The sequence below is a fragment of the Pristiophorus japonicus genome, chromosome 8, assembly GCF_044704955.1.
Source record: "Pristiophorus japonicus isolate sPriJap1 chromosome 8, sPriJap1.hap1, whole genome shotgun sequence".
Taxonomy (NCBI): domain Eukaryota; kingdom Metazoa; phylum Chordata; class Chondrichthyes; family Pristiophoridae; genus Pristiophorus; species Pristiophorus japonicus.
Window position 1 is genome coordinate 45,483,166 of NC_091984.1, and position 16,509 is coordinate 45,499,674.

The 16,509-nt window shown below is 42.9% G+C and overlaps 1 protein-coding gene across 2 annotated transcripts in view; it reads right to left on the reverse strand.

Moving 5' to 3' along the window:
• usp24 (ubiquitin specific peptidase 24) overlaps positions 1-16,509 on the reverse strand; it is a 230,396-nt gene that overhangs the window by 153,544 nt on the left and 60,343 nt on the right. Inside the window, exons 11-16 of one of the 2 annotated variants that reach the window (XM_070886743.1) lie at positions 15,609-15,723; positions 13,018-13,121; positions 9,944-10,051; positions 5,552-5,647; positions 5,248-5,409; positions 1,990-2,097 (exon numbers count right to left, since the gene is read on the reverse strand). In XM_070886743.1, the coding sequence (XP_070742844.1) occupies positions 1,990-2,097; positions 5,248-5,409; positions 5,552-5,647; positions 9,944-10,051; positions 13,018-13,121; positions 15,609-15,723 (693 nt within the window). The remainder of the gene's footprint in view (positions 1-1,989; positions 2,098-5,247; positions 5,410-5,551; positions 5,648-9,943; positions 10,052-13,017; positions 13,122-15,608; positions 15,724-16,509) is intronic. The other variant, XM_070886744.1, reaches the window with a different exon arrangement.

Genomic DNA, 16,509 nt, shown 5'->3' on the forward strand with positions numbered 1-16,509 from the left:
GGGGGAAGGGAAGGGAACAGCCGTTTTGTTCCCACGGAGGGGAGGGGGGGGGGGGGGGGGGGGGGAAAGAGAACAGCCCGCGGGGGGGAGGAGACAGTGAGAAGGCTGCAAGTGCTGATGTGCTGATGGCATTGTGCTTTTATTTAAAAAAATTTCAAAAATTAAACAGCTACAAAGAACTACAAAAATGGCCGAGTGCCAATGTTTTTTTCACACTGAGCATGCGCGAACGCTCCAATGCGCACGCGCAGCTTTGCCGGCAGGAAAAAAACTAATTTAAATAGTACCCGCCCCCTCCCACTTACAAAATCGGCGCGAGTGTAGGCTCCGCCCCCCCCGGGCGCCACGCCAGGCAGACAAGGAGCTGCAGAACGCTCCAGAATCGCGAGTTTTTTTTTTAGGCGCCGTTTTAGGCGCGAAAAACGGGCGCCCAGCTCGGAGGGGCGCCCGTTTTTTATCGTGTGGAAACTTGGCCCCATTGGTTTTCTAGGTAAGTCCACCAAAATCACAATCGCTGCTAAAAGGAGCAGGCAACTCTTGCAAAAATGCCTGGGATAGACAGTTCAAAGTGTCACAATCTTATCTAACACATGATTGTGCATGGCACATGGACAAATTCTTAACGCACACTGGGGGAACACTGGTTTATTACAAAACAAAAAGTTGTTTACAGCAAACACAAATTTACCAGCAACAAGTTACACTGACATCAGTGGGATAATTTCATAAATAAAAGAGATGATTTTCCTGGATGTGTACTTGGGTTATCCTTTCTGGATTCATTAAGAATTGAGATAGAAATTATTAAAATATTAGCCCAATATGAGTAGACAGTTAAGAGAAGAAATTGAGAGGCTGGTGCAGAGTCTCAGTCGACACGAGCACAAATTGGAAATCGAGCTACAACATCATTACTCCAATTCTTCAAATTGTATCTGGCAAGGCTCCGTTCAAGTAGAACGTCACTATTTCTGCCCTTTAATGTTAACCACTAAATTTGACTGCGGTTCCACTTCCTTCAGTTTGAAGAAACAACAAGAATAGTGATTCACTGGAGTGGCTGGTGCAACAATGCGATGAATCCACAGTGCACGGTCATGTCCAAGATTCTCTACTTCGCGAGAGTCTGACCAAAGCTGACCCAACTTCTTTTAGGGAAGGGGAAAAGATGATGTTAGAAACATAGAAAATAGGTGCAGGAGTAGGCCATTCGGCCCTTTGAGCCTGCACCACCATTCAATGAGTTCATGGCTGAACATGCAACTTCAGTACCCCATTCCTGCTTTCTCACCATACCCCTTGATCCCCCTAGTAGTAAGGACTACATCTAACTCCCTTTTGAATATATTTAGTGAATTGGCCTCAACAACTTTCTGTGGTAGAGAATTCCATAATCTTCATCCAAGGAGAAAGCAAAGCAAATCAAATCAATCGCAGACCCCCAGTTTATTATTCCAATATTTTACAGAGGGCTGGGAAGAAATAATCCACCAGCCTCCTCAGCTGAGGAACCAATTGCTAAAATTTCGTAGAAATTAAATTTTACTCCAATTCAGCATTGCTGAGTTAACATCGGTCATTCATGTCAATGCATGTATGGCACTCTGAAAATCAGTGTGAGAGTTAGAATATTAAAATATCCCAAGAACGCAGCACTGTGATTAAACCTTTCACGTTAATACAGTACATAAGGGAAAGCTCTGAAATCTGAGTGTTTCCTGGAATATTCCTTTAAATTAATAAAAATTTCTTAAAGCATAGGGACAGCTGTAAAGTGTAGCAACCCTCGAGTACAACTGAAATATTATACTGCATCAACCAACTGCAGCACTGAGCTGGATGTCAGAGATAGTTGATTGGTTAGTAACTTTTCTGCCAGACTTTATTACCATCTTTGTCCTTATAGGATTAAGTATCTAGAACCCTTGGGTTCCTCCACTATATTCAGAGAACATTACAGATTTATTGACCCAAATCCACTCTTTTTACCTTATCTTGTTTCTGACAGCTCTGTTTGATAAAGGACCTGGTAATCTCATGAAGCTGACGCAAAGCTGGAACCACCCATACTGGCTGCTGGTTGTTTTGCTGGGAGGACTAAGGAGAAAAATCACAATTTGAAACAGCATAGAAGAGACAAGAAGCTTTTACTGCAAAACATTTAACAATTATTTCCAAAGATCTACTACAGATGAAATTTTACTTATCTTCCCATGATTGTGTCACCATGCATGACACCCATTGCAAATAAAATTATACACTTTGCACACTGAAGACTTAAATTTTAATAATTAAAGCAGCATTACACATATCGACATTATGAAAACAGTAGTGAGAATATGGTAAATCTCATCACAGGCTTCAAATGGCTTCTTAAACGATGTTTATCTGTGCAGTCCTCACAGGTCATGGAGGCATTTGAAGTCCACTCTAGGATCATGTAATCATTCTTGACCATCCATTACTCCAAGTTCAAAACTTGAAACATGAAAACACACTCGCTTTTTAAGAAATATTTGAATGAGTATTGATGCGAGTATTTGAGCTTTCCATTATGAAGCTGGACATTGCAACGTGCTAGCTTCTCAGCAGAGTTAGTAATCCAACAGTACTTCAACTACTTCAAAACAGTTGTGATCAATAACTTACAGCATTGGTTCCTAACTTTTCAAATACATGACAAAGACAGACAGTGTTACAGTACAGAATCAAGCCTATGCCAGTGTTTTTCTCCACACAGATTAATCTTGCTCATTCCTCACACTCTAATATTCCTCTTTAACAAGCAACTATCTACTTCCCTTTTAAAATAATTTATTATAGGCTTTGCTTAAACAGCTTGTGGTAAAATATTCCACATTCAATATCCCTTAAAGTAGTCTTCTACCTTCACCCCACTGCCCCACCCCCCAATTGTGTTGCATATGGGGAGTCAAATTCAAGTATAATCTTCAGGTGAGGTTGGGTTAGATGGAGTATAACTGGACCAGGGCATAGAGACATAATTCAGTCCCATTTTAATGTCATTCCTCTTCAGACCTCAATCTGTCTTTCTTCCTATTTGACCCCAAACTCTGTCTCTCTCTATCGCATCTCTTTCTCCACCACATAGTTTAATATATTTTTTTAATGTTTACAGAACGCTAAATAAAGTCTACCATCGGTGTGTAATCAGAAATGCCATTTGCCTCTCACAAACACAATTTTAAAAATAATTTTCATTTTGAATGTAAAAGTTTTGAAATTTGTCCCCTGGCTTTATTTCAAAAACCTCAAACTTTTGAACAGGAACTACTGGAAGCTAAAAGAAAAAAATCCTCAGTATAGCTGACAGGTACTGGTGCATTCAGGGAAATTAGGTAGACTACACATATTTAAACTGCACAATCCCATATTCAGCTCAGTCTCAGTCAGAGGTAAAAATATCAACTCCTCGCCCAGTTTTATGGGAAAGGCCGAGGCCTTCAGTAAAAGCTTGAATTAAAGCTTTAAAATACAAAAGACAACTCCATGCACAAATCTAATTATGTTGTGATGTATGTAATTTGTTGAATTATTTTATTTTATTTTGGTTACATCGTTACTTTCAGCCCAAGAAAATTCAGTTACTGAACAAAATGGTGGGTGAAAAAAATGTCAAAGTACTTTGAGAAATATGGCTAGATTGTGACAAGTTTACTTCGACATATTCCATCATAAATGTGGGCATAGAAATTTATAATGAAAACCTCAACATAAAATGTGACTAGTCTCTCTTCATCATCAGACAGTCCCTCGGAATCAAGGAAGACTTGCTTCTACTCTTAACACGAGTTCTTAGATGGCTGTACAGTCCAATACGAGAACCACAGTCTGTCACAGGTGGGACAGATAGTTGTTGAGGGAAGGGGTGGATGGGACTGGTTTGCCGCATACTCGTTCCGCTGCCTGCGCTTGATTTCTGTATGCTCTCGGCGACGAGACTCGAGGTGCTCAGAACCCTCCTGGATGCACTTCCTCCACTTAGGGCAGTCTTTGGCCAGGAACTCCCAGGTGTCAATGGAGATGTTACACTTTATCAGAGAGGCTTTGAGGGTTTTCTTATAACGTTTCCACTGCCCACCTTTGGCTCGTTTGCCGTGAAGGAGTTCAGAGTAGAGCGCTTGCTTTGGGAGTCTAGTGTATGGCATGCGAACTATATGGCCTGCCCAGTGAAGCTGATCAAGTGTGGTCAGTGCTTCAATGCTGGGGATGTTGGCCTAGTCAAGGACGCTAACTTTGGTGCATCTGTCCTCCCAGGGGATTTGTAGGATCTTGCGGAGACATCGTTGGTGGTACTTCTCCGGCGACTTGAGGTACATGGTCCATGTTTCTGAGCCATACAGGAGGGTGGGTATTACTACAGCCCTGTAGACCATGAGCTTGGTGGCAGTTTTGAGGGCCTGGTCTTCAAACACTCTTTTCCTCAGGCGACTGAAGGCTGCACTGGCGGCAGTGTTGGATCTTGTCGTCAATGCCTGCTCTTATTGATAGGAGGTTCCAGAGATATGGGAAGTGGTCCACGTTGTCCAGGGCTGTGCCGTGGATCTTGATGACTGGTGGGCAATGCTGTGGGGCTCTCTTCATAATGATGACTTCACATCCTTTGTAATATCCTCACGAATCTATAAGTTTCCATTACTTTTGTTTCCTTCCTAAAATAGGGTGCCCAAAACTCAATACAACACTGTACTCAGACTACAGCCCAAGTTCTTTCATTTCTAGGATAGAATTGAAAAGCAGAGAAGTTACTTGTATAGAACTTGGTTAGACAACACTTGGAGTACTGTGAACAGTTCGATGTAGAAGCACTGGAGAGGGTGCAAAGAAGATTTACTAGAATTATATCAGATCAGAGATTAGATTGTCAGGAAAGATTGAACAGGCTGGGGCTTATAAGTATTAAAAAAACAGTCCATTTAAACAGGGCAAATAGGAAATAAGCACAAGTAATACGGAATTGCTTGGAGTTTGGTGGCTGGATTCCCAGGGATTTAGGGCTGCAGGTTTACATGCCTTAGTTTAGATACTTAGGGATATGGGAACAGGGCAGGTACATGGGATTAAGATGACTGCTCATGTGGAGGACAGATGCCAATGTGGACTGGTTGGGCCAAACAATCTGTTTGTGTTGTAATTTCTATTTAATTGTGTAATTTTTCCCTAGCTCTTTTAAATACAATTTAAATAAACTCAACCAATGTATTATTTCTTTCAAAATTAACCTACCTTCTTAATGTCTTCTATACATTTGATGATATAACTTCGCTTGATTTGCTCCTTTACTGCATATGCTTCACTAAGTATGGTGAGGTGTTCTTCCAGTGCTGGCTGGACCAAGTTCGTGGGTAGCGCTGGTAAATGAGCAAGCTCCCAAAGCACCTCCAGCACCTGTTGTTGGGGAAGAGGAGAGTGAAAATATAAAGACAAAAGGTTTATTTTTTACAATAATCAACAAAGTAATTTGAAATTCAATCTTAAAATCACTGACGCACTTGCAAAGTCCAGACAGGTCCTACAAGAAAGTTCTTACCTTTCCTGTGGTATTCTCAGAACGAGCTTCTCGGCCAATTTTTCCTATAAGGCTGAGCAGTTTTTGTCGGATTCGGTCACTCTCAATCTCCCAACTCTAAACAGGAATATTGAGAAAAAAAATGAATCAGAGATCCAACAAATGAAATTCTTCTAACTCAGATCAAACTGTTATTGCACTTTGAGGAAATATTTGTGTAGTAACGTATCACAACATGTGTGTCACTGGCATATATTATACATATTGTGCTGTAGAATACACAAAGTACAATATCCCAGTCTAGCGGAACCAAACCTGCAACGTAAAGCTGCCATAACAAAATATGACACTGAAGACAATGCTAAGAAGACTGAAATGAATCTGCCATTTCACGTGGTCTCTATCACCGGCAAACAATGTTCCCGTCAAGCTGAATGTTAATATGCCATTGAAGAAAGAGCTGTCAATTTAAGTAATTCTTTATTCATCCTTAAAGCAAGTTTAACCTGATTCACGTTATGTAAAAGGCTGCTTAGGTACATGATATCCATTACTAAATATGGTTAAACTTTAATGTGCGATTGGATACATTGGTTCTAATTTACCAAAATTCCCTGGATTCTGAGGAGGTCCCAGCAGATTGGAAAACTGAGAATGTAACGCTCCTATTTAAAAAAAGGAGGCAGTCAAAAAGCAGGAAACTATAGACCAGTTAGCCTAACATCTGTGGTTGGGAAAACGTTGGAGTCCATTATTAAAGAAGCAGTAGCAGGATATTTGGATAAGCAAAATTCGGTCAGGCAGAGTCAGCATGGATTTATGAAGGGGAAGTCATGTTTGACAAATTTGCTGGAGTTCTCTGAAGATGTAATGAACAGTGTGAATAAAGGGGAATCAGTGGATGTGGTGTATTTGGACTTCCAGAAGGCTTTTGACAAGGTACCGTATAAAAGGTTACTGCACAAGATAAAAGTTCATGGGGTTGCAGGTAATATATTAGCATGGATAGAGGATTAGTTAACAGAAAACAGAATGTCGGGATAAATGGTTCATTCTCTGGTTGGCAACCAGTAACTAGTGGGGTGTCGCAGGGATCAGTGCTGGGACCCCAACTATTTACAATCTATATCAACCACTTGGAAGAAGGGACTGAGTGTAACATAGACAAGTTTGCTGACGATACAAAGATGGGAGGAAAAACAATGTGTGAGGAGAGCACAAAATAAATCTGCAACAGGACACAGGCAGGCTAAATGAGGCAAAAATTTGGCAGATGGAGTATAATGTTGGAAAGTGTGAGGTCATGCACTTTGGCAGAAAAAAATCAAAGAGCAAGTTATTATTTATATGGAGAAAGATTGCAAAGTGCTGCAGTACAGCGGGACTGGAGGGTACTTGTGCATGAAACGCAAAAGGATAGCATGCAGGTACAGCAAGTGATCAGGAAGGCCAATGGTATCTTGGCCTTTATTGCAAAGAGGATGGAGTATAGAAACATAGAAAATAGGTGCAGGCGCAGGCCATTCGGCCCTTCAAGCCTGCACCACCATTCAATATGATCATGACTGATCATGCAACTTCAGTATCCACTGATGCCTTCTTTCCATACTCCCGATCCCTTTAGCTGTAAGGGCCACATCTAACTCCCTTTTGAATATATCCAACGAACTACACTCAACAACTTTCTATGGTAGAGAATTTCATAGGTTCACAATTCTCTGGGTGAAAAAGTTCCTCCTCATCTCAGTCCTATATGGCTTACCAGTTATCCTTAGCAACTGTGACCCCTGATTCTGGACTTCCCCAACATCGGGAACATTCTTACTGCATCTAACCAGGTCACACCTGGAATACTGCGTGCAGTTTTGGTTTCCATATTTACGAAAGGATATACTTGCTTTGGAGACAGTTCAAAGAAGGTTCGGTATGTTGATTCCGTGGATGAGGGGGTTGACTTAAAAGGAAAGGTTGAGTAGGTTGGGCCTCTACTCATTGGAATTCAGAAGAATGAGAAGTGATCTTATCGAAACATAAGATTATGAGGGGGCTTGACAAGGTGGATTCAGACAGGATGTTTCCACCGATGGGGGAGACTAGAACTAGAGGGCATGATCTTAGAATAAGGGGCCGCCCATTTAATAAGGGGCCGCCCATTTAAAACAAAGATGAGGAGGAATTTCTTCGCTGAAGGTTGTAAATCTGTGGAATTTGCTGCCTTGGAGAGCTGTGGAAGCTGGGACATTGAATAAATTTAAAACAGAAAGACAGTTTCTTGAGCGATAAGGGGACAAGGGGTTATGGGGAGCGGCCGGGGAAGTGGAGCTGAGTCCATGATCAGATCAGCCATGATCTTATTGAATGGCGGAGCAGGCTCGAGGGGCCATATGGCCTACTCCTGTTCCTATTTCTTATTCATTAAACAAAAGCACTTCTGTTTTACTTGCATTCTGAAATTCAGCCAAACAGAATTAGAAGAGAGAACTAAAATGAAAGGGAATATTACGACTGCTCAACTTGAAAGTGTCATCAAATTTTCATCTCCAAGTTTATTGCTAAGCTTTCATTCTGAATCTGCTTGGTTGTGATGTAGTAAGCCAGCATAAATTAACACACATGCATTTCTGGGTGAAGGTAGGGAGTTTTAACCCATTGTGTGGTGCCTTGTAGCACTAGAGAAGCAGAAATTCACACATGCCTTTCTTTCACAACTCTTTGGGCTAGATTTTCCCCAAGCAGTTTTGTCCGCGCACTGACCTCAAGCGCGCCGACTTTGCGTGCTGGCAAAAACTCACCCCATCCTGGCCGCTGCATACAATCCCCGGAGTCGTGGAGTGGCTTGGAGACTGAAGGAGGGGGACGAAGCAACAGGCCAGTGCACAACGCACTGACGGCACCTGCGCACATGCTCAGTGAGAGCTGCACGCATGCTCCTGCCCTCTGGGCTGTGAGCACGACCCGATGCTCATAGCCCCCATCCCTGGCCGAAGGAATGCCCGATCTCTCCACACCTTATCCCTGGCCGAGTGGACTCCCGCACCAATCGGCCCGCCTGCTGAGTTCCAGGACTTTGCTTTTTTTTTTATATTTAGTGGCTGTGCTTTAAACTTTTGAATGGGGGGTGGTGGTGGTGAGAGAGAGAGAGAGAGAGAGAGAGAGAGAGAGAGAGAGAGAGAGAGAGAGAGAGAGAGAGAGAGAGAGAGAGAGAGAGAGAGAGAGAGGAGGGAGAGAGAGAGAGAGAGAGAGAGAGAGAGAGAGAGAGAGGAGGGAGAGAGAGAGAGAGAGGAGGGAGAGAGAGAGAGAGAGGGAGGAGGAGAGAGAGAGAGAGAGAGAGAGAGGAGGGAGAGAGAGAGAGAGAGGAGGGGGAGAGAGAGAGAGAGAGAGAGAGAGAGAGAGAGGAGGGAAGAGAGAGAGAGAGAGGAGGGAGAGAGAGAGAGAGAGGAGGGAGAGAGAGAGAGAGAGGAGGGAGAGAGAGAGAGAGAGGAGGGAGAGAGAGAGAGGAGGGAGAGAGAGAGGAGGGAGAGAGAGAGAGAGAGAGGAGGGAGAGAGAGAGAGAGGGAGAGAGAGAGAGAGGGAGAGAGAGAGAGAGGAGGGAGAGAGAGAGAGGAGGGAGAGAGAGAGAGGAGGAGAGAGAGAGAGGAGGAGGGAGAGAGAGAGGAGGAGAGAGAGAAGAGAAGAGAGAAGAGAGGAGAGGAAAGAGAGGAGAGGAGAGAGAGAGAGGAGAGAGAGAGAGAGAGAGGAGAGAGAGAGAGGAGAGAGGAGAGAGGAGAGAGGGGGCTCCAGTTCCCTTCCCTCCCCTATCCCTGCCCTAATGTCTGCTGAATGTGCGCTGATTTTTCTTAACTGCCCACAAGGTTTTTCAGAGCTGGCCACATATGCTGACCTAAGTCGATTTAGAGTATGTTTTTGCTGGCCAAAGTGGCATAAATGGCCAAAACTGGCATATGTGTCTGGGAACACCCACTTTTGAAAAAGAACAGACCTAAAAAAAAAATTGTTCCTAACTGACTTACTCTGGAGCAAATTTTTTGGGGAAAATAGCATTTTCTAACTTACGCCAGAAAAAATAACTTACTCCAAAAAAAATTGGTGCAAGTCATGGCCAATGTCAGGCCCTTAGTACGGTAAATGGCCAGGCGGGAGAAGAGAAGAGGCAAGTAGTTGCTCATCCCTTTCTGCAGCTCAGCAATTGTTTATAGAGTAGCATAAGCAGAATCCTGGGGCCAGATTGCTTATGCATCCTCTTATTTTTGGGGAAGAGCAAAAGTAAATATACCCGATTGCAAATCCATATGACCAGTAATAAAACATAAGAAATAGGAGGAGTAGGTCATACAGCTCCTTGAGCCTGCTCTGTAACACGTATACAATTAAAAAAACCCACAAAATTATCACTGAGGCAAGCTCGTCACTTACCTTCTGTATCAAGATAAAGAGATGGTTCAGTTGATCATAGTTGAACTTGGCAGCAGCAGCAGCAATGATGGTGTGAATATTTTCAATGACAGTTGAAGATTGCCCTGACTTAATACAAAACAGTAATAGGTTTTAAATGACCTGGCCTGCAAGTTATATTACATCTGTCCTAAATATAATACATCTGCCCTTTATAGTAATAGATTCTACATCATATCTCTGCCCCCACAAAAAAAATAATATTAGTACATAATAGGGCCTTGGCATTTAAAACTCATACTAATCGCAGTTTAATTTAAACTTATTACTGTTAGTTGCTGGTGTTAAGAAACATAGAAACAGAAAATAGGTGCAGGAGTAGGCCATTCGGCCCTTCGAGCCTGCACCGCCATTTAATGAGTTCATGGCTGATCATTCAACCTCAGTACCCCATTCCTGCTTTCTCGCCATACCCCTTGATCCCCCTAGTAGCAAGGACTATATCTAACTCCTTTTTGAATATATTTAGTGAATTGGCCTCAACAACTTTCTGTGGTAGAGAATTCCACAGGTTCACCACTCTCTGGGTGAAGAAGTTTCTCCTCATCTCGGTCCTAAATGGCTTACCCCTTATCCTTAGACTGTGACCCCTGGTTCTGGACTTCCCCAACATTGGGAACATTCTTCCTGCATCTAACCTGTCTGAACCCATCAGAATTTTAAACGTTTCTTTAAGGTCCCCCGTCATTCTTCTGAACTCTAGTGAATACAAGCCCAGTTGATCCAGTCTTTCTTGATATGTCAGTCCCGCCATCCCGGGAATCAGTCTGGTGAACCTTCGCTGCACTCCCTCAATAACAAGAATGTCCTTCCTCAGGTTAGGAGACGAAAACTGTACACAATACTCCAGGTGTGGCCTCACCAAGGCCCTGTACAACTGTAGTAACACCTCCCTGCCCCTGTACTCAAATCCCCTCGCTATGAAGGCCAACATGCCATTTGCTTTCTTAACCGCCTGCTGTACCTGCATGCCAACCTTCAATGACTGATGTACCATGACACCCAGGTCTCGTTGCACCTCCCCTTTTCCTAATCTGTCACCATTCAGATAATAGTCTGTCTCTCTGTTTTTACCACCAAAGTGGACAACCTCACATTTATCCACATTATACTTCATCTGCCATGCATTTGCCCACTCACCTAACCTATCCAAGTCGCTCTGCAGCCTCAGAGCATCGTCCTCGCAGCTCACACTGCCACCCAACTTAGTGTCATCCACAAATTTGGAGATACTACATTTAATCCCCTCGTCTAAATCATTAATATACAGTGTAAACAGCTGGGGCCCCAGCACAGAACCTTGCGGTACCCCACTAGTCACTGCCTGCCATTCTGAAAAGTACCCATTTACTCCTACTCTTTGCTTCCTGTCTGACAACCAGTTCTCAATCCACGTCAGCACACTACCCCCAATCCCATGTGCTTTAACTTTGCACATTAATCTCTTGTGTGGGACCTTGTCGAAAGCCTTCTGAAAGTCAAAATATACCACATCAACTGGTTCTCCCTTGTCCACTTTACTGGAAACATCCTCAAAAAATTCCAGAAGATTTGTCAAGCATGATTTCCCTTTCACAAATCCATGCTGACTTGGACATATCATGTCACCTCTTTCCAAATGCGCTGCTATGACATCCTTAATAATTGATTCCATCATTTTACCCACTACTGAGGTCAGGCTGACCGGTCTATAATTCCCTGTTTTCTCTCTCCCTCCTTTTTTAAAAAGTGGGGTTACATTGACTACCCTCCACTCGATAGGAACTGATCCAGAGTCAATGGAATGTTGGAAAATGACTGTCAATGCATCCGCTATTTCCAAGGCCACCTCCTTAAGTACTCTGGGATGCAGTCCATCAGGCCCTGGAGATTTATCGGCCTTCAATCCCATCAATTTCCCCAACACAATTTCCTGACTAATAAGGATTTCCCTCAGTTCCTCCTCCTTATTAGGCCCTCTGACCCTTCTTATATCCGGAATGTTGTTAGTGTCCTCCTTAGTGAATACCGAACCAAAGTACTTGTTCAATTGGTCCGCCATTTCTTTGTTCACCGTTATGACTTCCCCTGATTGACTGCAGGGGTCCTACATTTGTCTTTACTAACCTTTTTCTCTTTACATATCTATAGAAACTTTTGCAATCCGTCTTAATGTTCCCTGCAAGCTTCTTCTCGTACTCCATTTTCCCTGCCCTAATCAAACCTTTTGTCCTCCTCTGCTGAGTTCTAAATTTCTCCCAGTCTCCGGGTTCGCTGCTATTTCTGGCCAATTTTTATGCCACTTCCTTGGCTTTAATACTATCCCTGATTTCCCTTGATAGCCACGGTTGACCCACCTTCGCTTTTTTATTTTTATGCCAGACAGGAATGTACAATTGTTGTAGTTCATCCATGCGGTCTCTAAATGTCTGCCATTGCCCATCCACAGTCAACCCCTCAAGTATCATTATCAAACATAGACACAAAGCCTTCAGGCTTGTTTTTTTAACACCCTTTGTCCTTTTAGAATTATGTAGTGTGGCCCTTTTTGTTTCTTGCCTTTGTTTACTCGGCCTTCCACTATTGCTTTTTACCTTTCTACCATCTGTTTCTGACTCCATATTACTTCGCCCTATCTCGCTGAATAGGTTCCCATCCCCCTGCCATATTAGTTTAAACACTCCCGAACTGCATTAGCAAATGTTACCCCGAGGACATGAGTTCCAGTCCTGCCCAAGTGCAGACCGTCCCTTTTGTACAGGTCCTACTTCCCCCAGAACTGGTTCCAATGTCCCAGGAATTTGCACTAAGTCACATCTTTAGACAGCTTTTAATGTTATCCAATAAATAAATTGTAACACAATAGTGTGCTTATGTCAGTCACATCAGCACACTACATAGCAGTCTCACTGTATTCAACGCAATGATAAAGTGTGACAATCACTGTACAATGCTCTGAAAATGTTTGAAAAGTTAGGTTAGTACTTATATCCACCAAAACTCCCCCTCTCTTAAAAATGGTTGCAATAGGTAAACCTCTAATCTCTACTCAGTACCTGAATGCGCCAAATCTTGGTAAGTTCATCCATAGAGAGTTTACTGCCCAGCAGTTCAATTATTCCCTTTATTCTATCACAGTACTGTGCTTGATCAATGTTTCCTGCAGAAGTTGAATAAAAACATGAGGTTTTCTGAATGTGGCACAGAAACTTAACTGTCCAAATTAGCATACTCAAATAGACATAATCCACAAGATGATTCCTCCCAAGCATGGCTATCCTCCTTAATCAACATAGAAAGGAATGTAACAGTCTAACGCCCAGATATCCACCCAACTGCTGCAATGTAACTCCTCACTACTAGGTTCAATATATGGGGTTATGAGAACTAAATGACATACACCACTAGAACCTGATGATGAAAATAAAAGATGGATTTTAATTAATATTTCCAGTAATGGTTCCATATTGCATCTGATATATATATCTCTTTGCCAGTGTTATGTCATCATCATAGGCAGTCCCTCAGAATCAAGGAAGATTTGCTTCCACTCCTAGCGAGTTCTTTGGTGGCTGAACAGTCCAACATGAGAGCCACAGACCCTGTCACAGGTGGGACAGATATTCGTCGGGGTAAGAGGGAGTGGCACTTATTTACCACACGCTCCTTCCGCTGCCTGCGCCTGACCTCTTCACACACTCTGCGTTGAGATTCGAAGTGCTCAACGCCCTCTCGGGTGCACTTTCTCCACCTAGGGCGGTCTTCGGCCAGGATTTCCCAGACGTCAGTGGTGATGTCGCAGTTCACCAAGGAGGCTTTGAGGGTGTCCTTTTAACGTTTCCGCTGCCCACCTTTGGCTCGTTTGCCATGAAGAAGCTCCGCATATAGCAGTTGCTTAGGGAGTCTCGTGTCTGACATGCGAACCAAGTGGTCTGCCCAGCGAAGCTAATCTAGTGTGATTAGTGGCTGGGGATGTTAGCCTGGGTGAGGACATTGATGTTGGTACGTCTGTCCTTCCAGGGGATTTGCAGGATCTTGCGGAGACATCGTTGGCGATATATCTCCAGCGACTTGATGTATCTTCTGTAAGTCGTCCATGCCTCTGATCCATACAGGAGGGAGGGAGGGAATTACTACAGCCCTTTGGACTATGAGCTTCGTGGTAGGTTTGAAGGCTTGGTCTTCGAACACTCCTTTCCTCAGGCGGCCGAAGGCACACTGGAGACGATGTTGAATCTCCACATCAATGTCTGCCTTTGTTGACAAGAGGCTCCCGAGGTATGGGAAATGGTCCACGTTGTCGAGAGCCGTGCCATGAATCTTTATGACTGGGGGGCAGTGCTGTGCGGTGAGGACAGGCTGGTGGAGGACCTTTGTCTTACAGATGTTAAGCGTAAGGCCCATGCTTTCATATGCCTCGGTGAATACATTGACTTTATCCTGGAGTTCAGTCTCCGAATGTGCGCAGACGCAGGCGTCGTCCGCGTACTGCAGTTCAACGAGAGGTTTGGGTGGTCTTGGACCTGGTCTGGAGGCGGCTTAGGTTAAACAGCTTCCCACTGGTTCTGTAGTTTAGTTCCACTCCGGCAGGGAGCTTGTTGACAGTGAGGTGGAGCATGGCAGCGAGGAAGGTTGAGAAAGGTCTTTGATACTGTCGACTGAGGGTTTATGGAGCATCCTCCTCCGTTTTGGGTGCTGCCAAGTTTGTCAACATCCTTCGCCTGCTCCACGACAACATGGAGACTGTGATCCTTGCCAGCGGATCCGTTACAGACCCATTCCACATCGGAACCAAGATCAAACAGGGCTGCGTCATCGCTCCAACCTTCTTCTCAATCTTCCCCGCTGCCATGCTCCACCTCACTGTCAACAGTGTTATGTAATGCATCATTCTCCAGCCAGAAGTGTCAAGATAGGTACAGCATGTCCCTTCAATAGCTGCTGTGGACAGAAATTAGAAAAGTACAGAATTTATGGAGCCTGTTGGCCAGTGGTAAAACTCTACATGGGTGAGAGAAAAATATTGCTGATGGATGTATCTTCTAATTTCTTCTTTCTCTTAGGAGGGGGATGGACAGGAAGAAGGGAACTGGACTTAGACACTCCCTGCTGAGACTGAAACACTGAATATGTTTAGGCATTGTGGAAACAATCTCTCTGTGTTATGAAACACTCATACATCACACTGTGCACCTTTCAGTGCAACAGTAAGTTAGACAGGTCAGAAGTTCCATTTTTGATTGCAAATCGATGCTGAATTTTCTGACATCAGGTAGGGAATCCATTAATGTTTTTGAAAAAGTTCAATGTTAATAGTTAAAGATTTCTGTGACTTTCAAATTTTCAGACCCTAAACAGTTAATTTTACAAATTAAAAAGGCCAATTTTAAATTTCTAACATTTAGACTCAAGGTACTTGACAGCCCATTCCCAATTCAGTTAGAAAATAGACACCATAAAGTGCATGCATTTGTCGAAATCGAAAAGTCGCATAAACTAAAACAGATATTTATCTAAGAGTAAATAGTAAATCATCCTCGATAATGTTCTCAATATTGACAGTTGTCACAACTGTTGGTACTGCCTGTAGGTTTAGAATCTCTAAATTACATCACATTGTTACAGTATCCTGTCAAATTTACTATACCTTCAAGTGCTATTGACAGTACAGAATTTTCCACTAGCCAGTCTAATAACCGGTCTGTATCAATTGCATTTTTCACAGACTTTGATAAGGTACTGTCTTCAATCAGTTTAGTAACCTGAGGAATAAATGGAAATATTCTCATTATTTCTGAATGAACTTCTCTCCAAAGCAAATTTTGCTTTCCTTTCCTTTTGATAGGAGGGGGGGAAATTAATCTATGCTACAGGATGCAGACAAAATACACAAGTACACTATTCTGTTATTCAATGCAGATTAATTAAGGTGTGAACTGTAATGAGTAAAATTTGATGGGAGTAAACTGCCACTGATGCTTTGAATCCTGTGATTCCCCATTGGTGAAATTAGGAGGAAAACTGCTACCATAAACTGAAATTAGCACATAGAAAACAAAAGGAATGAAGGCAAATCAGCCAATTCAACTCATTTCTTTAAGTCCACTTTCAGATGTACACTGACCTATTTATACCTCAATGACAAGCTCAAATACCTCTTCTGCCTGTAAACTCTGTCCATTTTATTTTTCTGACGCTTTAAAGGCTATACTGACAGTCTAGTCCTAAATGACCAAATTGTTGGAGAGAAGAAATTACTGTAATATGGCTTCCCTATAATTAACAGTTCTCACTGCCGATCGAGTCAACATCTCTCCATATCCACCCCATTAATTTTCTCCTCGTGTTTGTGCAACATTCCGCCAGTCAGCATATATTTAATTATTAATGGTGTCTAGGCACAAATTGCATTTACAGGAAAGCCTTTACTCTGCTGACCATCTCTGAACGGAAACATCAACACAGTATATGGTTTGTATTTGAGTCAAATGGAATGTTGCTGAATTACTATAATCACTGTCCCTTAACTTGTTCATTTAGCATCCTCT